Consider the following 27,990-nt stretch of genomic DNA (forward strand, 5'->3'; position numbering starts at 1 on the left):
TCCAAAATGGTATCCTGTTTATTAAGGTGAATTGCTTTCCTCAAAGTCAATAAAAAATCTAACTTGAAGGATAGGAAAACAAATTTTCAGTGCCCCCACTGTCTCACTGAGTGAGTGACACTCTTATTCTCCATCAAAAAATTCATCAAACAGTGGGATTCTCTCTGTCCTGGTCCTCACCAGTGCTCGTGGCTTCTTATCATCATTTCCCTGCTCATCTGAGTCTGAGCTGGAAATGTCCCAGAGAATCTGTCCCCGGGCCTCTTGTTCACGGAGCCATGCTTCCATTTTCCCAATTTTTCTGTGACAATATTCATTCCTTGCTTGATAGTCCAGAAACTCTGCAGCCTGTGAGTTTCCTATAAAAGATGAAAAACTCTTTTAATTTATGTTTTTCCTAACATTGTCTTTTTTGTTTGTTTGTTTTTCAAGTGCCTAGGTTTTTGTGAATACAGAATAATCTGCTTAGTATTTTGTTTGGTGTGTGTGTGTTTGTGTCTGTGAGTATGAGATCTCTCTCTCTCTCTCTCTCTCTCTCTCACACACACACACACACACACACACACACATACACACATACAATTCCGTGTGGTGTCTCTATAAGGATTAATAAAATATTAGTCATTATTTTAAAAAGTTTTAAATCTGGGGCTGGGGATGTGGCTCAAGCAGTAGCACGGTCACCTGGCATGCCTGCGGCCCAGGTTTGATCCTCAGCACCACCTACAAACAAAGATGTTGTGTCTGCCGAAAACTAAAAAATAAATATTAAAAAAAATTCTCTCTCTCTCTCTCTCTCAAAAAAAAGTTTTAAATCTCCTGAAAGTCAACCTATGTACTCCAACCCTTTAACAACACTTTGCTACATATTGCTTTCATCTGAGCCATGTAAGAATTACTTAGAGAGTCACTTTTCCCCTAAATACACCACAAATCTCTTAAGAGTAAGCACATTTTCCTTACATGATTATAATACAATTATTATACTTAGGAAACTTAATATTGATCTAATACTATTCTAATATATAATCCATATTCAAATATCCGTGGTTGGTCCAATAGTGCTATTTAGAGCAATTTTTTGTTTATATTTTATTTTTATTTTTTTGAATCCAGGGGTGCTTAATCACTGAGCCACATTCCCCAGCCATTTTTAATATTTTATTTAGAAACAGGGTCTTGTTAAGTTGCTTAGGATCTCACTAGGTTGCTGAGGCTGGCTTTGAACTTGCTATCCTCCTGCCTTATCCTCCCAAGCTCCTGGGATTATAGGCATGTGCCACTGTGCCTGGCTCATGTTTTAATTTTTAGGCCCAGGATCCAGTCTAGAATCATGCATTCTATTTTATTTTCTTCTCTTTTCATCTCTAATTAGAGAATCCTGGGGCTGGAAGTGTATCTCAGTGGTAGTGGTAGAGCAGTGGCCTAGTACATATGAGGCCCCAGCACCACAAGAAAACAAAACAAAACAAAAAAACCCCTAGCCTATCCACATAAGGTCCTCTCACCTCTCACTTCCTTTCTCCTTCATCCTCCTTCTCCCCTGCTTCTTCTGTCTTCATTGTTTGCAATGCTGACATTTTCTTTTCTTTTCTTTTTTTATTTCAGTATTGGAGATTAAGCCCAAGGGATGATACTGACATTTTAAAGAGTACAGGTCAATTATTTTGCATAATGACCAATCTTAGGCTTTTCTGATTGTTTCCTTGTGGTTAAATTCAACATTTTGAACAAGGATATTGAACATCTACTGTGTGTTAGGCACATGATGCTTTTAACTTTCACATCAACTCTGACTTCGTATCAGAATCACCTGTGTAGGCTGTAATGCCAAATGCCCGGACCACACTGCAGATCTATGGAACTGGGGAGCTCAATAAGTCAGACTTTGTCCTTTTCTTTTCCTTTCTTTTCTTTCTTTCTTACTTAATTTATGTGTGAGGTTTGATTATGTGCTCATATGTATTTACTTTAGCTTTTTAATTTAAGCAGTACCTAGCCTTCTTTTAGAATGCACAGAGCAATGTGGACTTTGCCCAAGTAAATCTGGCTTTCCAAAAAACAAAATCTTCCCAACCACTTCTGAGCTAGGAAAATAATCCTAGGTCAAAGTCTAAAGTCTCCACCAGTCTGGATGGAGCAGATTGAGTCATATGAATGATAATCGCTTATTAAATCTTTTGGCATATTTTATTTAAATCATTAATATCTGAAGTTTTTACTATTATATAAGAAAATCAAGTGTTTCTTTTTTCCTCTATGCACCATATATATATATATATATATATATATATATATATATATATATTTTTTTTTTTTTTTTTTTTGGTATCGGGGATTGAACTCAGGGGCTCTTGGCCATGGAGCCACATCCCCAGCCCTATTTTGTATTTTATTTAGAGACAGGGTCTCACTGAGTTGCTTAGTGCCTCACCATTGCTGAGGCTGTCTTTGAACTCACGATCCTTCTTTCTCAGCCTCGAGAGCCACTGAGATTACAGGCGTGTGCGGCGCCTGACATCTATGCCTCATATTCTTAAAAACTACTTTATTGAGGTATGATAACATACAAAAACCAGTATGCACATATTTAATGTTTACAGCCTGGTGAGTTGAGAATCAAGTATTGCAATGTAAGGATTCATGCCTGTGACATACCAGTTTTCTTTCTGCCTGAGCAAAGGGCTGATTTTTTTCCTTTGGAGGAATACCATCATCATTGTTATTTTTTGCTTATTTACATAGCCATGATAGATAGCTAGTTAATTTATTTCTGCAGCCTTAACCTCTCCTCTAAGCTACAAGCCTTTTTTTTAATGGTAAAACTGGACACCTACACTTTGATGTCTATTTGGCAATGTCACAACCTTATCTTTCTCTCACAAACCTGCTCAGATCTTGGCTACCCTAATCCCACAAATGGTACCACTTTTGCCCCATTACTTATTCAGTTATTCAAGAGGAACCCAGGAATCTACCTGGCCTTCTTACTTTTTCCATTTACCTATGTCCAAAACATCACCAGGTTCTGCAAAATTCTCTCATCTGAACCCTCTCCACCCTCATCTTCGCTGTACTCTCCCCATCCACACACCATTTTTCACCTGTTACTGCTGTGTTCCTATAACCACATGCACAATTGCATTTCCTTTCCATTTCCTTTTGCATTTCTCCACAATGTAGACAGAGTGATATTTAAAAATATAAAACTGACCATGCCACTCCCATCAATGGCTTTTTCTTGATCTTAAGATAGACTTCAGAATTCTTATTTGACATTACCTGCAATACCTGGGTTGATTTGGCCCTGTTGATGCCTCAGAACCATCTCTAGTCACTCTTTGAACCTCTCTGCTCTGACAAGTATCTAGAACCCACTGTGCTTCTTCCCACCACAGGGCTTTTTCACATGCTGGTAGTAATTACAGTTTGAACGTTCCAGTATTCCTGGTTCTCATTCTCATGGCATTTCAGCCTTTTATTCCAGATACTTCATGTCTCAACTAAATGTTACTTCTTTACAGAAATCTGACCTTGCAGGTTATTTTAACTTCCAGTTATACTCTCCCTGAACATCTCCCTATTCATTGGGTATTCTATGAAAGCTCCAGAAGCCAAGGTTCACATCTACCTAGTTCACTATCATAGAATAAACCTACCACACCATGCCTGGCACCTGTTATATGATCAGTAAGTACCCATTGAGTGAGTGAGTGAATAAGTGAATGAATCAATGAATGATCAGAAAATTTAGGAGAAAGTGAGAAGTAGTGGTAATTAGGACCTGAGAAAGACATTCGTCGGGATTTAGGGGTATCAGTCATCTCTGCTCTGCAAATGAGCCAAGAACTATTCAAGGCATCATCTAAGTAGACTAGGAACATGAGTTTTCTAAAACATCTAAGTAGAGTCAGGAGCTTTGAAACAGGAAGGGAATGTTTGTTATTAGTGTGATCTAATGTAATATTAATGATAGCTTCAATCCCACAGCCCTGTTGATGCTGTGATAATTCAGATCTAGAGTTACTGCATGAGGCAAAATTCACACATTCAGTTTTATCCTTGAAAATCAATCACTGTCACTGTATTATACACATGGTTCTGTGTACATAGCATTAAAGTTGAGACCTTCTGAGCTAGATGTTTTATTACTTCTTACATTTCTATAAGATCTTTGGTTCTCTGTGGTTTATAGACTTAAAAAGAGTAAAAAACAAAAACAAAAACAAAACCATAACTTTAAAGAACTTAAATGGGTTTTGAGTGAGTAAAGTAAAGGGCAGGTGTATCCTACTCCAAAATTAACTGGAGAAACCACATAGGCCAAGGGGGAAAACCTGGGGAATGACTTGGGGAGTGATTCAGGGTGTACAAGGATCACAGAACATGGCCAATGTTGGTGGTTCTGTGCTTTATAATATGTGTTTTAGAAAAGTGTACCACCTCTATGCCAGACTCACAATTTCACAAAGTTTTATTTAAAAAGCAAAACAAGACAGTCTGCGGGAAAATAGTACAGGTAGCCAGATAAGAACAGAATTGTGAAGTAATTTTCAAATGATGGATTTAGGGTGACGTTTCTGTGAAGCATATGGTTGTTTTGCTCTACGAGATCAATTCCATCCTCTCTGTTTTGTCCATTCCCCTATATGTTTAAAAAGTATTTTACATTTTATTTGTGCTGTTACACACATAAGGTTCATTTTTACATAAACCCTTCATGACAGACAATATTTATTCCCACTTTGCTGATGTCGAAACTTAGGTTCACAGAGGTTATGGAAGTGTAATTCAGCTATATTCTGTATGTAGAATAAAACCATGTAGAAAAATATATGGTTACTATTTATTGAGAGGCTAGTATGTGCCAGGCCCTGTTGTAGGAACAAGAAAACGTGCTGCTCTCTTGGAGCTTATGTTTAGTGAGTGCTCTGTTGGGATTCAGTGAAGGACTTTGACCCTGCGTCCAGCACCTTCCCTCCACTGTATTCAAACCATGGCTTCTGGAAAGGAGAGACACCTCAAAAGCACATCAAAATTCATACACCCCAAAGAGCAATGCTCACTTCAAGTATGTTGTATATAATTATACAGGTCATATGATCTATATATGTAATTTATCAGGGAAATATATATAAAGTATATGCAAAGAGCAGGTGATTTTTAAAGAGGCAGCAGAAAAGATTGTTGTTTTTTTTTCTCACAAGAGGGTCAAAACTCTCAGCCCACCTTCCAAAGGGAGAACAAGAAAGGGTGAATATATCATTGACTAAAAGGGGACTGTTACAGAGGAACCTTAATGGCCAAATGCTGACAAGCAGGATGCTCAAGTACATGTAGGATCTTGGCTATGCCCCACTTGTAGGAGACAGCAAAGTTAAGTACTTTTAGAAGGCAGGGAAAGAAAGCAAAGACGCTCCCTGGAAATAAAAAGGACTCATTGCTAGACCATCTGCCAAGTGCAGTGGGGTGTGTAGGCTCTGGAGTCAGGTGCTCTGAGCGTGGATCCCTTGAGCAGTTTCATGACTTGCAAGGTCAAGGCTATGATCTTGACCATGGACTTGACCTCTCTGGATCTAGTCTCCTCAACTATAAAAGAAAGGTGGTAATAACTCTCACCTCACAGGCCTGATATGTGGAGGATTCAATAATGCATTTAAAATGTTAGAAACTACTTTTAAATACTGGCTCTCCCCATTATTATCTTAATATTCTATACTTTAACATGTACAGTGTACAATGAGACTTATAGCATAGAACAGAAGGGTCAACAGGCATGCACTGTAATCTCTCCATCAATGAATAAATGCTCAGTGATATTTGCTTTACTTCCCTTTCCAACAACTCCAGCAATAGGTTAAGTGTGTTGATGCAGTCCATGAGATTCTAATTACTTGTGATTTCATTCTAATGAGAAGAATTAGAGTTTCATGCTAGCAAAATCTACATTTTTCTAGGCTCATTTTGTCATGTGTACCCTCACATACAGGTGCACACAGAGGCAAAGGAAACACACACACACACACACACACACACACACACACACATTATAAAGAAAAGACTGTCATAAAATTTAAGTGTTGAGGGAGTTCTCAAGGTTATTGAGTCCAAGTTTGGTTAATCTTTAAAGTCAGTTCTGGGACTTTTTTAAAAAGTAGAATTCTCTGGACCCCTATCTAGAGATTCATTCAATAGGATGAAGGTGGGACTCAGGAATCAGAGCATTTGAAAGCTCCCCAGGGGTTCATGACCAGGCTGTGCTTCACCTCCCTGCCTGGTGAGTGGCTTGGCTTCTGCCCGTGTCACTTTTTCTGTCCCACCCTGGGAGAGCTGAGAGGCAGGAGACCAAGCAGGTCAATTCTGTTCATTTTAGAAGCCCCAGAATGCAGCCTTCTTCTGAAAGGGAGGGTTGGGGAGTCTCAGCTGATAGATTTGCAGGCTTTCCTGAGGTGTCTGCACAGAGCTCTGAGTCCTTGGGGTCCTGATGAGCCTGTGTGAGCTGATGGGTAAACATGTCCGGACTTTGAATCCTGGCTGTCACATGGAGTGCAAAGTAGTAAGTCCTACATTCTAAGTTGTAGGAGAATTAAAGGAGACAATATCTGTTAAGGGAGGAGCACAGACTGGTTTATCATGCACACTCAACAAACCTCAACTTCAACAAAATGGAACCACTTTAAAAAGCCCAGGACAGCAGAGGAAAACCCCCTTTTCTGTGTGCCACAGTCTCTCCTGGGCCCCTCCAGGTCTTGGGGTGTATTCCAAAGTCTTTTCCAATGTTGGTTCCCTTTTAGGTCTTAAGTGATGAGTTGTTGGAGTGTCTAATTTTCACTGAGGCTCTCTTCTTGGTTTTTGTGCCCAATTTTTTTTTTTTAAAGGGCGGGAGAAATATTGGAGGAAATGTGATAATTTAAGAGTTGATAGACCTTGCCAGCTTCAGTGAGCCAATCCATTGGTCAATGTCTGTTTTTTTTTTTCTTTTTAAAGAGAGAGTGAGAGAGAGGGGGGAGAGAGAGAGAGAGAGAGAGAGAGAGAGAGAGAGAGAGAGAGAGAGAGAGAATTTTAATATTTATTTTTTAGTATTTGGCAGGCACAACATCTTTGTTGGTATGTGGTGCTGAGGATCGAACCCGGGCCGCACACATGCCAGGCGAGCGCGCTACCGCTTGAGCCACATCCCCAGCCCTTGTGCCCAATTTTTTGAGTTGTAAAGGTTGTTTATCTCTGTGCTACAAAGCATATTTCATTCTGTGATTTGGAAGCACAGGTTAAATGGATGCCCCAAGTGGATTTTCAATTATTCAGCCTTTTCTTATTTAATTAACTTATTGATGAAGCATCTTGTTCCTCTGAGCTGGGGCCATGTCTCTTTGAGCAGGTGATTTTGCATCTTAGAAGTTCTAGATCTCCAGAGACATGGTCAATGTTTCTGTAGCTCTCTCCGTGGCCAGTCCCACTGATGTGGGGTTTGGCCCACAGGTCAGCACTGCTTGTGCAAACAAAAAATGTTCACTTTCAACTTCAGGTTTACCTTGGGGAATATGGACAGGGAAAACCAAATGGGGCTCTAATTGGTGGGGCAGCATAGTGTTGAGGTTGGGGACAGATATGTCTCTTAAGAAAGTTATGAATAATCTGAGTTCACAGAGTAATTTGGGTTTGTTGGACAGGACAGTGGCAGGAGATGATGCTAGGAAGGAGGGCAGTAGCTAGAAAGGCCTACAACCCCGTGTTGAGGACTTTAATTTTGTCTTGAACACTCACAGAACAATTTTTTTTTTAAGCAGGAGAATGACATGATCAGATTTGCATTTTATGATTGCATGTAGTACTTCTAAAACTTCAGTGTATATGAGAATCACCTGGGGATCTTGAGAGTGGATCCTGATTCAGTAGGTTGGGGGGCTCTGGAATTCTACATTTCTAGGCCATTCACAGGCAGTGCCTATGCTGCTGGACCTGAGGTCCTACTTTGATCACTGAGCAGAGTAAAGAAATACTTCAAGTTCAGTGTTTCTCAATCTTTAAAGGCATCAGGATCACCTGTAAGATGGTCAAACCCAGACTTCAGGCCTCACTCCTGCAGTTTCCGATTCAGCCACTGTTTCTGGGGCCTGGGCAAGTCCTCAGGTGATGCTGATGCTGCTGGCCTGAGGACCACACTGAGAAGCACTGGAGTGGAGGGTTGCTGGAAGGTGGGTATGACCTAAGGGGGAGACCTAGTCAGGTGCTATAGCAGTGGCCCTGGTGTGACAGACTGAGGGCCTGACCTAAGGTGACACCACTGAGAACAAAAGAGAGGACAGATTTCAGCGCGAGGTGTCCTCAACAGGACTTTGTGACTGACCAGCTGCAAGCAGAAGGAGAAGAAAGTCTGGAGAGGGCTCCAGGGCTCTGGCCTGAGACAGACTGGGCATAGAGGCCTCATCTAGTGTCTTGGTTCTGCAAGAAGAGCCAGCATGGGGGAGGCAATGATGATGGATACATTTGAGGCCTTCTGCATGTGCCTAGGAGAGCTGATCTGCAGAAGAAAGTGTGAAGCCAGGGACAGGGGTTCTGCATATGATGTCAAACCAGCTAATGCAAGTTTGCCATGTGGCTGCGGGCTGTTTAATATTTCCACATGCTTCATTCTAACCATAATTTAAGGCTTTTTTTTTTTGTTTTGTTTTACCTCTTCTCTTCCTAGGGATGGGGTGAGGATCTAATAAGAATCTAATTCTAATATAAATCATGTTACACCCATAAAAAAGAAAGAAACATCTTATTACAGAGCTTAAGCTTCTGTCTTTCCCCACCAGCTACCCCAAATTATATAACAACCTGCCCACTACATCTGAGAAGCAAAACATCAGCAAGAAACCAAGGATGTTTGCTGTTTTCTCACTCTCCTTCCCACTCCCACCCTGGGAGTATATTTGATGAAGTTTTAAAAATGCTTGAGATATTTTACTAAAAATGCCACATGACTCACCTGGGCCTCTGTTCATGGTTTCATCAGGTAATGTGGTTAGAAGGTCATCATCTTCATTCCCTGGGATGCTTTGAAGAATTTTCTTGACTTTATGGTCCCTCAGGTTTTGCTTATTAGTAACTCTTTCTTCCCTATGAAGACTCTTCTTCAACTCCATTTGGATCTGAAAATCAGCAATAAATGGTCAATGTTCTCTTCAAGCTATCCTTGCAGGAATAGATCAGCAGATTAGCCACTGTGCAAGTTGTAGATTGTCCACAGACATCTTGTGGTCCCTTAACCACAATAAAATTTTCTTTTTCTGTTAGAAGGTGTGGTGACATTTTTTTTATTCTCAGACTTGTTAGGAGAAAGGGGAATGTGCCCACAGTCTAAAAGTATCGCTCAATTAAGGCGAGGATGATTGCAGAAGCCTTTCTCTGTGGAATTGTAGTCAGTTACTACAGGCTCATTCCTCAGAGGCAGGAATTTAGAATATGACAGTTATGGGACATCACTGGTAAAAAGGTTTATTATCTGTTATGGTTTGAATGTATCTCCTAATAAATGAATTTACTCCCCAAATTCATATATTGATGGTATTTGGAGGGCAATCTTATTAAGGCTGTGATCCCAGGATCCTAGGGGTGGGTTTGTTTCCAAGTTTAGTGCCTTAGCTCTCTTTCGTTCCTGTCTTCTCAATCTCACACTCTGTCACCGTGTGATGCCCTCTGCTATGTTATGACAGAAGCAAGGCCCCTACGAGATGCTAGCACTTTGATCTTAGACTTCCCAGTCTCCAGAATTGTGAAGCTAAGTTTCTTGTCTTTATTAATTCCTAGTCTGTGATATTCTGTTACAGCAGCAGAAAATGGACTAAGACAAGGTGTTTCTTATAGGAGAATTGTACAGCATGATTTAGAGAAAGAGGCCTAGGTGTCGGAATAAAGACCAACTCTTTCCCAGCCCCACTCCTTTTTTTTTAAATATTTATTTTTAGTTTTAGGTGGACACAATATCTTTATTATTATTATTATTATTTTTATGTGGTGCTGAGAATTGAACCCAGTGCCTCACACATGCTAGGCGAGCGCACTACCACTTGAGCCACATCCCCAGCCCCCCCACTCCTTTTACTTAACAAAGAAAAATGATCTACTCCATTTTCCTGCTGGAGCCAGAATGTCAGAGAAGTGACCTATTTTAAAAAAGGGAGACTTGAGGCATAGATATATTTTCAAGGGGACTGAAAACAGAGAACAGAGTCAGTAGGGTTGTTAGCAGAAGGGATCTTCCTGTCTTCCCAGGTTCAGTAGTTGAATCTTTAGCTCCAATGACTTTTAAGATACTAAGTCAGGACTAGACATGTGCACTTACTATATTCATGTGCCAGGGCAGTGATTATGTGGTATACATTTGGGTAAATATGACATTCTTCTTATATTTACCTCTTGTCTTCTACGGTTCATTTCCAGCATTTGCATTTTATGCAAATATTGTCTTTTCCCAGAAGTATATGTTGGAGTTTGCATTTTCTTTTCCAGTTTTTGCTATGAAAGATGACACAGTCATTAGTACAGGGTAATTTGTTACTGACTGCAATCTACAACCTTAAATTCTTCTTGGAACAGAGTGAGATCTTAAGCCATTATAATCCATAGAGATTTCTTGTGATGATAAATGTGGACTACTGTGCATCCATGACAAGTCCTTTGTATCACTATCAGTGAGTGAAGTGGCACTTTTCAGTATATAGAGGTAGTTTTAAAGGTTCCTGTAGAGTTTTGCAGACCTCTAATGCAAAAGCTTTGACAATTTCATTTTGAAAATTTCACTTTGACAATACATAATTTTCCCTGCTTATTACTATCCCTCTAGAAATGTGTTCTGATTAAATGACACCTTCCTTTCTCTCCTTGCCTCTTCTACCACTGACTGATGGGCTGGTTGTAGAAGAGCCACTGACTGGTTAAATGGAATCTATTTCCCTATGGTATATTCTCATCCAACAGGAAAGAGCAGCTGCTGGCTGGAGGCTTGCACACGTGAGAATGGACAGCTCTGAAAGGTTCTCACTGCAAAGGATTTATCTGTTTAATCTGGCTTTGAACTCTTCAGTGCAGACAGGACATGAGAAAGACCGCTTGCCCTGTTCCCATGCAGCCTGTTCCCTGCTAACCACCCCCTCAGGTGACTCCCATAGCTCACCTTTGCTTTGTGCCTTGTCCAGGTTTGTTGCTGGCTCAGGAGTCTTTCAGAGGTAATTACTTGTGGCAGGTCAATGGGTTCAAGCTTCTAGAAGTCCAACATTAGAGTATTCAGCATTCCTCATGCCATAAGATGATGAAACACAAAAGCCAGTCATTAAACTATCTGAACACTTTGCAGCAGTACTTATTCCTGCACAGGGAAGGTGGTCCCAATGGCATTACAGTCGTTATCTGTGCCAAAGGCTTTTTGACCTATCTGGGTTCTTTATTTCTATTGCACTGTTGCTGGTGACTTACCAATTGAAATATTGGTCAGAGAGTTAAGAGACTAAATTGTTTTCTGTCTGCACTGCATATTCAAAGTATCAAATGGCAAGTTCGTAGAATATTGAGGTCAAAGAGGTACCTGGAGGTTACTTTATTTTACTCATCTCTTGACTACCCAGCTGACCTATTCGACTCCTTAGGGAAGGGTCCTGTTTTTAAGATCTCCAGAGAAGCTCACTCAGACTCCTGCAGTGACAATCACAGATGATTAGGAGAAACATTTAAAGTGGAAGGGCAATGTGTTAACAAACCTTAGTGATGTCTTTTTCTAGCAGAGTCTAGGCTTCATGGAGGACATCATATTTGAGTTTTGAAGGGTCACTAAGACTGGGTGGTAACTCATGTCCTTGGGTCTGCCTATAGCCTTTTAAAAATCTCAGATGTCCTTATGTTCCACAAGTTGAATAGCAAGACACTGAGAAGGGACTGAGCAGACTTGGGAGATGAAGCTAGACTCTTCACAATGTGATGTGCAATGAGGGGCCTGGAGAGTTTATTTTTCACCCAGTGAGCATGTCAGGCATGGGGATGCAATGGCCAATGAAAGTGGACATGTCCTTGGTGGAGCTTATAATCTATGGGCAACAGGTTGACTTTTGCTTACGTAATTATCTGACAGATAATTACAAATTGTGATCAGGGCTTTGAATAAAAAAAGTATTTGACAACATATAACTGGAGGACCCAACCTTGAAAGTGAACGGGGCATGTTATGGGTTGAATTGTGCCCTCTCCCATTCATATGTTGAAATCCTAACCCTTCGTACCTCAGAATCTGATCTTATTGGGAAATAAGGTCAATGCAGAGGCAATTAGTTGAGATAGAATATACTACCGCAGGATGGGCCTCTAACCTAATATGTTGGTTTTCTTATAAAATGGAGAAATGTGGACCCAGACACATTTATAAATAGGACACCATGTGAAGATAATGGCAAAGACCAGGAATGTCTTGTTTCCACAAGCCAAGGAATGTCAAAGATCACTAGCAAATCATTAGAAGCTATGGAAGATGCATGGAACAAATTCTCCCTTACAGCCTTCAGAAGGAACCAACCGTATAGATATCTTGATTTCAGACTCCTTTCCCCCAGCACTGAGTTATAATAAGTTCATGTTGTTGTAGTCACACAGCTCTTTGTGCTTTGCTATAGAAACCTTAGAAGGCCAGCTGGGGGGAAAGGCTAACGAGGCAGTCCAAGAGAGTTTCTTGAGGAGGAAATTTTCTAGCAGAATTTGGAAGATTGGGAGTTTTTAGGGAACGAAGGTGTTCTGGGCAGAGTTAACAGCCTGTGCTCTAGCCCCAAGGCAGGGTGAGAACATGATCTGTTTAAGGAACTGAAAGAGCTCAGTTGACTGCAGCTCCAAGTGAGGGAAAGAGAAGCTCAAAATGGGGCTGGAGAGCTCAGGCAGGGCCAGCAGGCCATTCTAATGCTGGTCCACCTTAAGGGAAATAGGAAGCCACTGGCAGTATGAAGCACAGTAGTGACATGATTACCTTTGCTTTAAAAAAATATGATAATTCTGGGTGCAGTGTGGAAATGAGATTAGAGAAGAGTAACTATGAAGTGGGGAGAAAAGTGAGGAGGACAAAGAATGATGAACTGAGGTTTCAAAGAGGATGGACTGAAGATGACAGAGGAACACTGATGGCTCTGTGAATATATAGACCTAACTAGAGAAGAAGAGCCAAGGCTCCCAATGACACCCAGAGCAAAGGATGGATAGTGTGATTTACTGAGTTGGGGACCCTAGAGGAAGACCTCTTTTGGGTGGGATTTAGAAGAAAGATAAAAATTTGGTTTGCAGAAGGTTGAGTTGGAGACATCTTTGAGAAATGTGAGTTTAGGTGTTGAGTAGTAATTAGTTAGGCAAGGAGCTCAGAGGAGAGGTCTGTGTTGGCTGTACATTTGGAAATCATCCCTGGGGAGAGTATGACTGAAACCAAGGTCAAAGGCAAGGTCAAGACTGAGAAGAGCAGTGCCAAGGACAGCAGATTTGAGCTCCAAAACTGAGAAACTGGTGGATGGGGATGAGCTGGCCAAGGAGACTGAGAAGTGATGATTCAAGTAGTAGGTGGAAAACCCTGAGAACATTAAGCTGCAGGCCGAAGTGTGAGTACCACTCCCACACTAACCAACACCAAAGACAAATGATCATTTATTTAAAAACTGTTTCATTTTGGTGTGACTTGTTGCATTGTCAAAAAGTTGGCCTGGAAGCCAGCGTGGCTTTTAAGGTGACTGTGGAGAGCAGTGGTCTAAATCATGGCCCATCTGACATCATGGCTGTGTTTTCACTGGGAGCTGCTTGTTCGAAGGTGCAGGTCAAGATGCCCCGGTTGCTACGGTAACGCTGGCCAAGGGTGGCTATGGGCAAAGGCACATGGCTCCATCAGTCGAGGCCTTGAGTTCAGCACCTTCTCCCAGGGAGAATGAATTCTGAGCAAAACAAGATGACCCTAATGTCTCTCCAGTCCTGTGTCCTTAAGATTGCCTGCTTCACTGAAACTTTCCCACAAATAACCTTTTGATGGTGAAATCTGTACAACAAACTTGCTGAGCTAGTTCTGGAGCCAATCAAGCCTCACCAGAGCTTAGTAACCCACCTGGCCCCAGCTTATTCTCCCTATGTGTGTCTGTTTGTCTTTTCTTTATCCCCTATCACCCACAGTCCAGTGTCTTCTTAATTAATGGCTGCATCTGAGAGAGAAGAGAGAGTTGTGACAGGTGACTAGGGTAAAAAGAGACAACAGAACCATGAAAATAGATGCCGAGTATCCACTTTTCTGTGGATTCATTTCCTGGCTTCTGGTCCTAAACTTGACCTGTTCAGGGGACAGCAGCCTTTCTACTGGAGCAGTCCAAATTTGACCTAGCAAGGAAGAAAAAAAAAGTCAAAGGATATGGAGACAGGGAAGGGACTTAAGGGCAAGGAGCTCCTCTTTATGTTTCAGGCATTTTGTATTTGTGGTAGGAACTACTTTTCTGTTCCATTTTCATATCCAATAAGGAAGTGGTCTTTTAAACATAATTTAGCAAAAATGTAATGAAAAATAATCAATAGTAGTAAAAGAAGTTCGTTTCCCTGGCTCTCAACTTTGTAGGACATGAAAATGTCAAGCAAATGAATCTTGCTAGCACCGGATGCAGCAAAGGATTGAGTCAGAATGCTGAAAGAAGGGAAGACAAGATAGGAAAAGGGAAACCAAGACAGAGGGGACCTCAAGACACCTGTGGGAGGATGGATCAGCAACAACAGGAGGGAACTCTTGGAGGTCAGAAGAAGATAGAATTTTTTGTGCCATACTCGGCACTGGGACAGGGTTCAGGATTTGGGTCTCTCCAATGAAGACTGTAGGATTTTTGCAGCCACTGCATGCTACACCTGGGTAGAAATATGTCACCTCACTCAATCCTCAGGTGCATCTTCTGCATAATTATGAGGATCCCCATTTCAGAGAGGTTAATGACTTGTCCAAGTTTACATAGCTAGAAAGTGGCACGTCCAGGATTCAAGCTCAGGTGTGTCCAGTTCCAAACACCAGGTTCTTTCCTACTTGTTCCCCAAATGATTTATCATCAGAATCTCCTGGAACTAAAAAAGAAATTCCTGGGCAACTCACTGGAGATTGAGACTCAGTAGATCTGAGTATGTCCTGCCTGTGAAGTGAGATGCCTCAATTCATCATCTCCAAAGATAACACAATGGAAGGAGATATATGTATATCCTCTTCCAGGAACTCTGATGATTTCTTTCCAGATTAGGTCCATTTGCCTCCACATTGCCTCAAGTAAGTAAAGAAACTACATCAAAATAGGCTGTAGAGGATTTGTTTGCAAAGTATTACTGAAAACTTGAGTCTGAAGAAGTCAGGCTATTTTATTCATTTTAAATAATCTATCCACAAATTCTTAGGGCCAGGTTTTTGCTTTTATAAGGATATAGGTAATAACAGATCCTTCTATTCTTGGTCTTTCAACTTAAATTCGCCTTCCTTCCTCCTTTCTCCTTCCTCCCTCCCTCCCTCCTTCTCTTTCTTTCTTTTTGTGCCAGGGATTGAACCCAGAGCGGTGTTAAGCTGAGCGACATCCCCAACCCTTTCATTATTTATTTTGAGAAGTGGTTTCACTAAGTTGCTTAGGGGCCACCCTAAGTTGCTGGGACTGGTCTTGAACTTGTGTTCCTCCTGTCTCAGCCTCCTGAGTCGCTGGGATTACAGAGGTAATTACAGATACTGCACCTGGCAAATTCATAGTTCTGATAAGGGCTAAGTGGTAGGTAAGCTCAGGAACTCTTCCAGGCAATTACTTTTTTCCTGGCCTTTGGAAAAAACCCAAAGAACCATACGATTCCTCCGGAAAGCCACTAGATGGCGGCAACTGACATTGCAAATGGGATCCCACCTTGAAGTCATTTGCTCTTGGCCTCCTAAATGTTACAGAAAATATTGCTTGGAAAATTGGTTTCATCTAAATAGTTAAACAACATTGCCTTAGAATTCTGGGTCCTCGTATGCATGTTCCTTTTCCCTGCCTGTGAAGTGAGATGCTTCAATTCATCATCTTCAAAGAGAACCCAATGGAAGGAATTACTAGAAAATGGGTAAAATGACAATTCTTAAAAATCATTTTATAGTATCAGGATATGTATTATTTGTCTAAAGGCTTCTGAATTATTTGGCTTCTCAAACAAAACAAATGGCCAGCATAGTTGAAATGTCTGCTAGGAGATTCAAGATTAAATCAACCATAGGCCCCAAATCACTGAACCTGGTGATAAACACTAACCTTTTCCAACAAGAAGAGGAACATGGACTAGAGCAACTTAATGAAAATGTAAAATCTATCTGGCACCATAACTTAAGAATGTGTTTTTTAAGGTTCTGGGAAGCAGAGAAAGGTATCCAGGACACCTTTGAAGTGAGAAATCATAAGGCCAAAAAGGAATTTCTGATTAAGGCATTGCATTGAGCTCCTAGTTCAACAACATTTGCTCCACACAGCTAACAATGAAAAAATAAAATGCAAAATAAAAAAAGATATGGCCTGGCTTTAATTAAGACAAATATCTCCTTAGACCAGACAAAAGAACAGGAATACAAACATTTAGGGGAAGCTGATTTATAAGGCACTTAGTGGCCTTGATGGCTATTATTTCTATTGGTTAAAGAGGATCTAAAAATGGTCCATTTAAATGGGAAATCAGAATCAGACTCACAGATTGAAATTAGGGGCTGAATTATTTTCCACCAGCCTACCTTATAAAAGAATTACAGGGATGGGGGAGTAGCTTAGTGGTAGAGTATATGCTTAGCACGTGTGAGGTCCTGGGTAATATTCCCAGTACTGAGAAAAATAAATGAAATAGCAGAATCTAAAGGTAAGCTGAAATATTTGTTTTATAAGTATTATCAAAGTCAAATATAAAGAATATAAGACTTTTTGTAATTTTAAACTTTTTTGTTGGTGTAGATGGACAGAATGGCTTTATTTTATTTGTTTATTTTTATGCAGTGCTAAGGATTGAACCAAGTGCCTCACACATTCTAGGCAAGCACTCTGCCACTGAGCTACAGCAAATTTAAAAGTTTAGGTAAATGGAAAATTTCTTGTAAACATATGGATTAGCAAGAAGAATAAGATACCCAAATCAACTAAGAACCATCAAAGAAATTCTTAGTAAAAAATTTCTTACTCCCCTTAAAAGCCCCGGTGGCTAAAAATTGTTGTAGAGGCCCATTTTACCAAACATTAGAGGAAAGATACACCTGTGTTATAACAAATGAATCAGAGAGTAGAAAAGAGGGAAAGGTAATTGACTCATTTCACAAGACTAATTTAATCTCGACAGCAAAACTGGAAAAAACATACAAATATGTCACTTATTAAAATACATACACACAGCTGTAGAAAACCCAATTCAGTGGTATATTTATATATGTATCTCATAAGTCAAGTAGGACTTAGGCCAGGAATGCAAGTCTAGTTCAACATCATAAAATTTATAATCTATTCACTGGTTAAAAAGGAAACCCATATAATTATTTTAATATATAGGGAAAAATAAATTTAACACAGCCCTGAGGAAAACTTTTAGCACTGACGAATAAAGGGGAAGATGATAATTAAAATAAATGGCATTGTGCCAGTTCTCTTTCATTTGTTTTTCTGGATCCACTTGCCACACTTCTCTGCTCTGGTCTCTGTCTGTAAGGACTGAGCAGTTTCCGTGCTTATGACTTCACATCCAGTACAGCCACTGGGGGACCTGGCAGGAGACCAGACTGGGAAAGACAAGAAAGCAAGGTGCTTGTTCCTCTATATCCCTTCCTGCAAAGCTATACTGGGGTGACTCTGTCTCTCAAAGGAAGGTCCCTGTTACTCTCAAAGCAGCTCCCTCTTCCCCAATTTCTCTTTCCAGGCTCCAGAAATATCTCCCTTTCTTAGTCTGTGGTTACCCTCAGTGGCCACTTGTGGCTATTGCAATATCTTTTGTGGTTTTCTTGACCAAATCTCTATACATAGATAGTTATAAGGAAAATATTCCTGGATTATAGTAATTTGATTGTGACATTTGTTTCCTTTTGGGAATCTGACTGGTACCAGTACCTATCAAAATCCCATTGTAAATATTCTACAGGTTGAGTGTCCTTTATCTGAAATACTTGGAATTAGAACTGCCTCAGATTTCAGATTATTTTCCCCCAGATTTTGGAATATTGTCATGTACATAATGAGGTATCTTGGGGAAGGGATCTAAGTCTAAACACAAAATGTTTAGTTTATGCTTTCTCTACACTTAGCCTGAAGGTAATTTCATGTCATATTTTCAGTGCACCTGCATTTGGCTGCAACCCATCACATGAGGTCAGGTGTAGAATGTTCCTCTTGTGGTGTCATTTGGTGCTCAGAAAGCTTTGGGTTTTGGAACATTTTGGACTTCAGATTTTCAGATGAGGGATGTTCAACTTGTACTTAGTTTTAGAACTAGTCCCATTAATGTTATAGATAAGACAAGGATACCCATTATAATTGCCTGTATTCAACATTGCAAAGACATTCTAGCTGATGCAGAAGTCAAGAAAACAAGTACAAAGAATAAGAATTGGGAAGAAAGATAAAAAAAAATTATAGATGATATTGCCTCTATAGAAATCTAGAAGAATCTACAGACCATGAGAATTATCAAGGTATGTGAATAAAGTTCTGAAACACAAATTACAAAAATTTATAGCTTTCTTGTTCACTAATAACAATCATTTAGAAGATTCAATGGAAAAAAAGACCTCATTCACAATAGGTAGGGTAAAAGTCCTATAACATATCTAATGGTCAGTTATATGTGGCAACTCGGCTAGGCTATGGTCTCCAGTTATGCACACACTAATCTAGGTGTTACTGTGAAATATTTTGAGGATGTGATTGAGGTCCATAATCAGTTGAATTTAGTGAAGATTATTTTGGATAATCTATATGGACTGAATGAGATCTTAAGCCATCATAATCTATAGATATTTCTTGTGATGATAAATGTGGACTACTCTGTGTTCCTAACAAGTCCTTCGTATCACTATCAGTGAGTGAAGTGGCACTTTCAATGTATATATAAGGTAGTTTTAAAGGTTCCTGTAGAGTTTTGCAGACCTCGAATGCAAAGGCTCTGACAATTTCATTTTGAAAATCTCACTTTGACAATATATAATTTTCCCTGTTTATTACTATCCCTCTAGAAATGTGTTCTGATTAAATGACACCTTCCTTTCTCCCCTTGCCTCTTCTACCACTGACTGATGGGATGGTTGTAGAAGCGCCACTGACTGGTTAAATGGAATCTATTTCCCTACGGTGTATTCTCATTTGCCAGGATAAGCCCTGGGGAGTTCTGCCATTTAGGGGGTACACTCAGGGAGGGGCCACATCTCTGCAGGTGTTGTCTGCAGTAAATGGCCTTGAGGATCTGACAGTACCTGGACACCAAGTCATCATACCAAGTCAGCCAGCTGCATAGCAGCCCCTGGCTGGCTCTGGGACAACTTAGTGGAACCTATAAAAAATTAGCCCCACCTCACAGCTTTTGTTTCTGTGTGTGAGGAGTCCTATTCAGGAGAGCATTGTCAAAGTATGGAGGGAGAAGGTGCTACAGAAAACTTCCCCCAGGATCCCCAGGATTCTGGTGAGTTAGGAACAGAAAAGTCAGGAACAACCTGTGGTTAAGATTTCTCCTGCAAACTGAGAATGAAGAGAATGGTTTAAATTGAGGAGAGAAAGAAAGGAAAAAGTCATACTAGATTTTTCACAGATCTGAACACTTCTAGAGTCACTAGATTCCATGTAAAATTTCTCTTTCTCATTGACATGTTTTCCCCACAAAGGGCCCAGTGCTCATCCAACAGGCAAGAGCAGCTGCTGGCTGGAGGCCTGCACAGGTGAGAATGGATAGCTCTGAAAGGTTCTCACTGCAGTACTCACTGAGCCAATTGAGAAGTCTTAAGAATAAAACTAAAGCTACCTTGAAGAAGAAATTCTGCCAGTGGACAGCAGCTTCAGCTTCTGCCTGAGAGTTCCAGCCTGCCCTTCCTGCCCTGTAGTTATTGGATTTGCCTTGCCAGACTCCACAATCACATAATCCAATTCCTTGCTGTAAGTCTATTCATAGATAACTTCTTCTGCTGGTTCTGCTTCTCTTGTTGAACCCTAACTGTTACAAGGGCCTAGAAACAAACTTTAAAAATCACACAAGACTCCCATGGAGAAATCATGAAACGCTATTGAAAGAGCTAAAAGGAAATCTCAGTAAATGAAGGTCTGTGTCATGTTTGAGGTTCAGTAGACTCAATATTGTCTAAGGCCAAAAACAACGTTGAAACCATCCAAGGCAGAACCATCCCCCTTATTTCTCACTAGCAGATTTACACTCATCATTCTTTCTTCTCCAACTCAATCATTCAATAACCAAAACATACTTACTGACCATGTGTTATGTGCCAGGCACCCTTCTAGATATTCAGATACATTAGTAACAATAGAAAAATAAAATCCCTGGCTCTGTGAAGGTCGTATTCTAGCACAAGAGAGATAAGGGAGCAGTGAAGAAAATACAAGATGAACACAATAGGTAAGTAATGTGTTTGATGTATTAGATGGAAATAGGCATGCCGGGGAAAAGACAAGACAGTGAAGGAAGGAGGGAATCAGGAGGATTGGAAGAGGGTTGCTATTGTCAGTAATTGGTCAGGAGGGTAGGCCTTCTGAAGATGGTGACATTTGAACAAATCCTTGGAGGTGAGGGAATTATCCAAGCAAATCATCTGGGGATGCAGTAACTTCCCAACTTAGGCTGGATTTTAGACGTTTGCAGGAGAAGGTAATCAGACCAGAGGGGGTGCTGCTGATCAACTCTTGTCCATGGGGCAGGCACATTTGATTCACTGTCCTGGCAGAGGCTCTCAGAGCTCAGTTCCAAGTTGAGGAACCTTAGTTCATGACCTGCTCTATACTTGAGGAGTAGATGTTCAGGAAATGGAGAGTGCCAAATACACAGCTCAAATTATTTAGGATGCAATTATATTTGGTTTAATAATTAAAAATACTTTTAGAAATTTTTTTGGGCAGAGATTAGGCTATTAATTAGCATGTCATGGGAAACCAGCATTTATTATTCTCTCAAAAACCCATTTGTGGTGGAAAATGTGCTGAGCCTCATTTGTGAAGATAATTATAGCTGATATCTTTGGGAGTGTCTGCCAAGTTCCTAGTGATTTCCCTCTTTCTGGGAGCTGATTCCAGAATCTAGAGGGTGACTCTTCCACCCACATTTCTACTGCATGAACATGTCCTCTGCTTATAACTCACTGGATCAGAGCTCGAATCATGAGCAAAGCTTAGCCAGTCATATCTTGCCTCCCAGGAATTTGGAATCAGAGCCAAGAGGCTCAGGTCAATCTTCCATTTGACTGGAACTATAAGATGCAATCCCAGGGTGCCCATATTTCATCAAGTGCACCTGAGGAGCAGAGAAAGATGCCAAGGCATTAAGCACACAGACAGAAGAGAGCTTGGGGGAGAAACTTAGAGAGTTCTGCCTTTCATTTGCCGACAGGTGTCTCCCTGCTCTGAGGTTCAATAAAACATTCCTCTACCTTTATAATTAACCATATTGGTTGCTCTGGGTAGGCAGCTGGAATTCTAATCCAGGGATGCTCCAGGTCTGTAGAAACAGGGAGTGCACTTTGAGTGTTTTTCCCCCAGCCGGCATGATGTTCATTCATTCACCAACTGACTTTTCTGTGGCACACAATGTTAGTGGCTGAAGATATATGATTAAATGAGACATAGCCTTTGTACTCACATAATCTATCCATTCTTCCTTTCTTCCTTCCTTTCTCTTCCTTCTTTCTTTCTTTGGTGCCAGGGATTAAATTCAGGGGCACTTAATGACTAAGTACATGCCCAGTTTTAAAAATTTTTTTATTGTGAGACAGAATCTTAGACTAAATTGTTTAAGGCCTTGCTAAGTTGCTAAAGCTGGCTGTTATGGTTTGGATGTGAGGTATCTCCCAAAGCTCAGCTGTGAGACAATGCAAGGAGGTTTACAGGAGAAATAATCTGGTTATGAGAATTTTAAACCAATCAGTAAATTAATTCCCTGATGGGATTAACTGAGTGGTAACTGAAGGCAGGTGGGGTGTGGCTGGAGAAGTTGGGTCATTGGGGTTGTACCTTTGAGGTATATGTTTTATATATAAGTGGAGATACCTCTCTGCTTTCTCATCATCATGTGAGCTGCTTGCCTCCACCTCACTCTTCCACCATGATCTTCAGTCTCACTTGAATCCTGAGAAATAGAGTCGCTGTCTATGAACTGAGATCTCTGAAATCGTGAGCCCTCAGATAAATTTCTCCTCCTCTACAACTCTTCTAATCAGGTCTTTCAATCACAGCAGCAAAAAAACTGACTAAAACACTGGCTTTGAACTTGCAGTCCTTTTGCCTCAGCCTCCCAAGGTGCTAGGATGACAAGTATGCAACACTGAGCCCAGATATTTTTCTTGACTTTAATTTTAAGGTGGCTGGTTAGTGTGTGGGGTGTAGTATTAGATACTGAAATATCAAAGTCCTCTTTTGAGCTTGACGGACTAATGGGAGAACCCAAACCTGACCTTGTCTTCTATAGGTTTGATAGATGATAAAAATACTTTGTGGACTATACAGTGTTACACAGATGTTTTTCACTGGTTATAGTAATTTCTTCTGTTTGAGTTAGTCAGCTTCACAGAGACATATTAAACACACTCCATTGAAAGGAAACTTTGGTTTAGGAATAAAACAAGTCTTAAAGTTATTCAGTTTATCCACAGATATGCTCAAAAACTTTAGATATTAATTCATTACATTTATACTTTATTTTTCTTGAGCTAAACAATATTTTTGAGGTTTTTAATATTTTGGAATATTTTCTAATAATTCTGGAAAAGATGCTCTTTTGAATGAAAGCTTATAATCATTTCAAATGATAATTTTGAGCTTCTGGAGAAGACAAATAAGAACCAACCGAAACAGAAATAATTCTCAAAAATAAGCTTCAATACCCCTGGGGATAGCCCAGGCATCTGGGTGAATTATGTAGCAGGTGGGATTTGACTGTAATCCCATTTCTCAAATGTCAGTGGAAGATCCTGCTCATGAGAGAGCCCCAAACCCTCCTTTTAGCTGTTGCTCATTTTCAAGGACCCACTCTGATCTCTTTCCCTTTCTAGGGGATGATACTTTTTTTTTCTTTTGCCATTATACATGAGCTCTCTTATTATTTTTGCATTACAATTCTTTTTTTAATTATTGGTTGTTCAAAACATTACAAAGCTCTTGACATATCATATTTTATACATTTGATTCAAGTGGGTTATGAATTCCCATTTTTACCCCGTATACAGATTGCAGAATCACATCGGTTACACATCCACGTTTTTACATAGTGCCATACTAGTGACTGTTGTATTCTGCTATCTTTCCTATCCTCTACTATCCCCCCTCCCCTCCCATCTTCTCTCTCTACCCCATCTACTGTAATTCATTTCTCTCCCTTGTTTTTTTTCCCTTTCCCCTCACTTCCTCTTCTATGTAATTTTGTATAACAATGAGGGTCTCCTTCCATTTCCATGCAATTTCCCTTCTCTCTCCCTTTTTCTCCCACCTCTCGTCCCAGTTTAATGTTAATCTTTTTCTCATGCTCTTCCTCCCTGCTCTGTTCTTAGTTGCTCTCCTTATATCAAAGAAGACATTTGGCATTTGTTTTTTAGGGATTGGCTAGCTTCACTTAGCATAATCTGCTCTAATGCCATCTAGGATGATACTTTTTGGACTTTTTTGCTCTTAGAATCTGCATCCCTCTAAAGGGAAACTATTAAACATTTATTATGATGAATACATTTGATGCTTTTGCTTTGTTGAGATTTAATGTTCCTAATTTCAACAACTAGTTTATTTTCTGGGAAAATAAAGTTAAAGATAAAAGTTGTAGAGATCATTTGGACTGATGATTAGGAGTAAGGACTTTGATACCTGGCTGGTGTTCAGTCTCTGTGTGTCTTTGGAAAGTTACTTAGCTCTCTGACCACATGTATAAAATAAGGGTAAGACGTCCTTTCTAATAGGGGGCTTAGTGGGTTAAATGAATGCCATAGATTAAGTTGTCTAGTATAGTATCAGACTTGTAGAAGGTGGTAATTGAGTAGTAGTGGTAGTCATTGTTTTTATTATTTATTATAATTTCCCAGAGACACCCAATGAGTCAGTGCTAGATTCAGGCCCCAGAGTCCCCCTACCCATGTACTTGTTAGTATACTTGCTCGTTTTGGAAATGAAACCATTAAAAAGGAAATCCTAAGTAAATTGGTCTTTGTAATTGGCAAAATTATCTTTAAAAATATTCTTATTAATGTTAGTAAATATCCTTTTTTTATGATGATAGTTAAAAAGAGATGTTACTATTAAATCCAAGAAATTCTTTATGAAGCATCTTAAATTCATCTTACTTCAAGTCTTCGAGGTGGATGCCTTTTAATAATACTTGTTTCTCCCCGTTCCAGTGGGATGTCAAAATACATGGCCCTGGGTGCTTGAAGAATTGGAGGAGAAATGAGAATAAGCCATTAAAACAATTTACCATTAAATTAGAAAGATGATCCTTAGTTTGTAGACTTGTTAACATAATTTTGTACCTTTTCAGTTATATACGTTTAACCCATAGATTGAATGTGGAGATGAAACACATGGAACAGGGTCCCTACTTGAATGCGAATGATAAAATTTTAGTCTAATTTCTGATTTCATCATTTCCTTCTTTGATAGATATTGAGAGGAAGATCTGCAAAATTAAACAATGCATGGGCTACAAATACAACTGAAACACAGAATTTGGCCTATGTAATGGAAAGTCATAGAAACTTACTTATTTGTTTTAGTTCCATGAATCTCCTCCCCAAAATATAAGAAATCAGAAAAATATATTTAACAAATGAAAAAAATCTATCTTATCTATCTTTTGGAACTCTAAATAGGTAATAGGTGATTAGATGCAGAGAAAGGTGACTCAGAATTAGAACATGAGCTTCCAATAAGAGTATGCAATGCTTAGCCTTGTATGATCAAAATTAAATAGTTTCTCTCAAACCAGGGAAATTCCAAGTTGCTACTGTAATACAACATATCGGCATTCTTTCCTGAGAAAACAAACCAGGGCTACAGAGTTAAGCCTCTGCTAGGAAACAGGGAGGCTCAATAGGTCTATTGTGAATTTTATAATCCTGGGCTCTTGTACTATTGCCAAGACCAAACAGCATGAGTGAAATCCTTGTCCTTTCCCTTGGCAATATGGATGAATCTGATTTCTAGATTGTTAAATAGATCATCCTATACTCTCACTTCACATTTGAAATGGAAAATTCCAGGAGCATTATGCAACTCCATCCTTAAGACTTTTAATGGCCACTTTAATGACTTTGCTGTAACTTTTAGTAGTTTGAAAACTATGTCTTTATTTTCTTTCAATGATGACACCACATTGAGAGTACAGAAACAACTCAAACATTGGATTTAAAAGTGTAAATTTTTTGGCAAATTTTTTTTTCCGAAGTCTGACTACTTCTTATTTTTATACTGTGATTTGAAAGATATAACCCCATTATTTAGTTAGATTTTTCCCAATATGGCATGTTGTTTTTAATCACCCCTGATTATAGGTGAAGAAAATTGATGAAGTGACTTGTCCAAGATGGTCTGGTTTGGTATTTGGTGGAGCTGGGATTAGTCGGCAGCACGCTCACTAATGCCTTGTTATTTATATTCAATGAGATTTTGTCTTCTCAAAAATAAAAATTTCCAGTTGGAACTCTAAAGCACTAAAATAAGCTTTCACTATCCAGTTACCAAAAATCTTAAAACTCTGGATAGTTTGGATTAAAAAAAAAAAAAGAATCTTTCAGTGCAACTAAGGGGAAAATTCCCATTCAGATATTAAAGAAGTTGGAGAACAAATAAAATAGGCTGTATAGAACTACTTAACATTGTCAATTCTACAGAAGACACTCATGCAAATCATTGTGGGCAAGTTCTGCTAGGTTCCAAAAGAGAATGCAGGCATTCTGATCAAGACTTCCAGTAAGGGGAGCTTACTTGTGTAACTGATCCAGGATGAGAAGAAAAGAGAAAATTCCATACATATATACTTGCATATACTTTATAAACATATTTCTCTTCCCAAGTTAGAATATCTGTTTCATTATCTCGACGATCATCACAACATATTTTACATGTCTTATAAAATATCCCAGAATAATTTATAGCCACTTCAGGCTAAGAGCTTCCAATCAAATGGAAAAAATTATTTCCCCTGAAGATGACCATGAAGAGAAGGGGTGACTCATCCACTCATCTGTTCTACAATAAATCAATTTTGTTTGGGGTGTTTTCAAAAGTCACATTAGAGAAGACTCACTCCTAAAGTGCTGCTTTCAAAACCACAAAGCCTGATGCATTAAACTGTATTGGAGATGATGATTTAAATTTAGAATCTAACTGAAATACATGATTGTTATCATTCATTACATCAGTGCCTTTATAATTTTAATGATCTGGCAAAGCTCAGTACAAACATGGAAAGCACTATAAACTAAGCTGAAACAAAATGATTTTCCTTCTCATTTGGAATATTAAAAATGCCTTTGTACACAGTTTACACTCCTATTCTAAGGTGCCAGAATACCTTTGATTGACAGACGTTCAATTCCTACTTCAACTGACAAATGTTCAATCCCCACATATTTCCTTACATCTCGATAAATTAGAGACTTGCTGAGATCACGGAGATGGGTCAATCTATCGACAGCTCTATTAGGCCCCACACATAAATCCCATGCTGAGTTTTGCATTTACCTGTAGAATACCTTCCATACCAGGTTTCTCGCAGAGGTGGCAGCTGGCCATTCAGAATTTCATTCTGGTCCTGTAGTCTTGCCAACGAATATGAGCTCTTTTCTTCCAGGTTGTGATTAAATGCAAAATCCATAGGGCCAGCTGAAGGAGTGTCTGCTCCTTTGTTTTGCAGAGGGGCTACTTTGGTGACCCGAGAGTGAGCCTTAGAGTGACTCCGGCCCATTTCCCATGAAAGAGATTCAAAGGAAAACCATGCCGGAGGTAGTTTGGGGGTCTTTAATGTAGTTTGTTTTAATTAAGATATTTCAGAATCCCAGCAGTTTGGGAGACCCTAAGCAACTTGGTGAGTCTCTGTTTCTAAGTAAAATACAAGAAAAGGGCTGGGGATATGGCTCAGTGAGTGCCCCTGAGTTCAATCCCTAGTACCAAAAAAAAAAAAAAAAAAAGATATTTTGGAAGCTGACCCCAGCTGTAGAAAGTAGTGGTTTTCCTCACAACATCTCTCTTGCTCTGTTTCACCACATACTAACCCCCTGGCCACTTCCCAGAAGGTTGGTTTCCATGGAGACTTCCCTTCACCTCCTGCATTGCCATTCCAGAGCCAAAGAATCCAGTTAAACATTGACTTGGTTATGCTACTCTCTGAAAAACACAGCTGTAGGAATAGAAACCACTATTGATCATTAAACAAATGTCTAACACCAGGAAGGACATTAACAGAGATGGAGAGCAGAGATTTAGAGAAGTCTTAAATTTGACCCTTTCATTGCAGGTACCCTTATAAGGACTAGTCATCAAGAATAGCTAAGTCATCTTTGGAAATCAGGGAATGCATGCTAATTATGGAGAGTTTTGCTAATCTTTAATTTGAATCAGAGTATATGTTTTTCAAATAGGAAAAGAAGCAGCAGAGTGGCCAAAGTTTCATTTGATTTTTCTATCAATGATTTCAGTTTCCTCTGAAGGACTACATTGAGAGAAGGCAGGAAGACAATAGGATCCTCCCACCCCAGAAAAGGGAAAAAATATCTTGAATACATTATCCAAATAAAAGCTGTTTTCAAAGCCA

General features: G+C 39.7%; 1 protein-coding gene and 1 long non-coding RNA gene across 2 annotated transcripts; one reads left to right on the plus strand and one right to left on the minus strand.

Annotated features, from left to right (window-relative positions):
• Ccdc198 (coiled-coil domain containing 198) lies at window positions 1-27,455 on the minus strand. The gene is made up of 6 exons (XM_078049958.1): window positions 26,922-27,455; window positions 24,524-24,606; window positions 11,162-11,248; window positions 10,402-10,503; window positions 8,975-9,137; window positions 1-359 (listed from the first exon to the last, which is right to left on the minus strand). Exons 1-6 carry the CDS (start codon window positions 27,142-27,144, stop codon window positions 124-126), a joined length of 894 nt encoding a protein of 297 aa, XP_077906084.1. The 5' UTR covers window positions 27,145-27,455; the 3' UTR covers window positions 1-123.
• Window positions 27,447-27,990, plus strand: LOC144377795 (uncharacterized). Its single transcript, XR_013438948.1, has 2 exons — window positions 27,447-27,693; window positions 27,875-27,990. It is a non-coding gene; the product is annotated as an uncharacterized LOC144377795 (long non-coding RNA).

Source organism: Ictidomys tridecemlineatus, chromosome 5 (assembly GCF_052094955.1).
Source record: "Ictidomys tridecemlineatus isolate mIctTri1 chromosome 5, mIctTri1.hap1, whole genome shotgun sequence".
NCBI classification, from domain to species: domain Eukaryota; kingdom Metazoa; phylum Chordata; class Mammalia; order Rodentia; family Sciuridae; genus Ictidomys; species Ictidomys tridecemlineatus.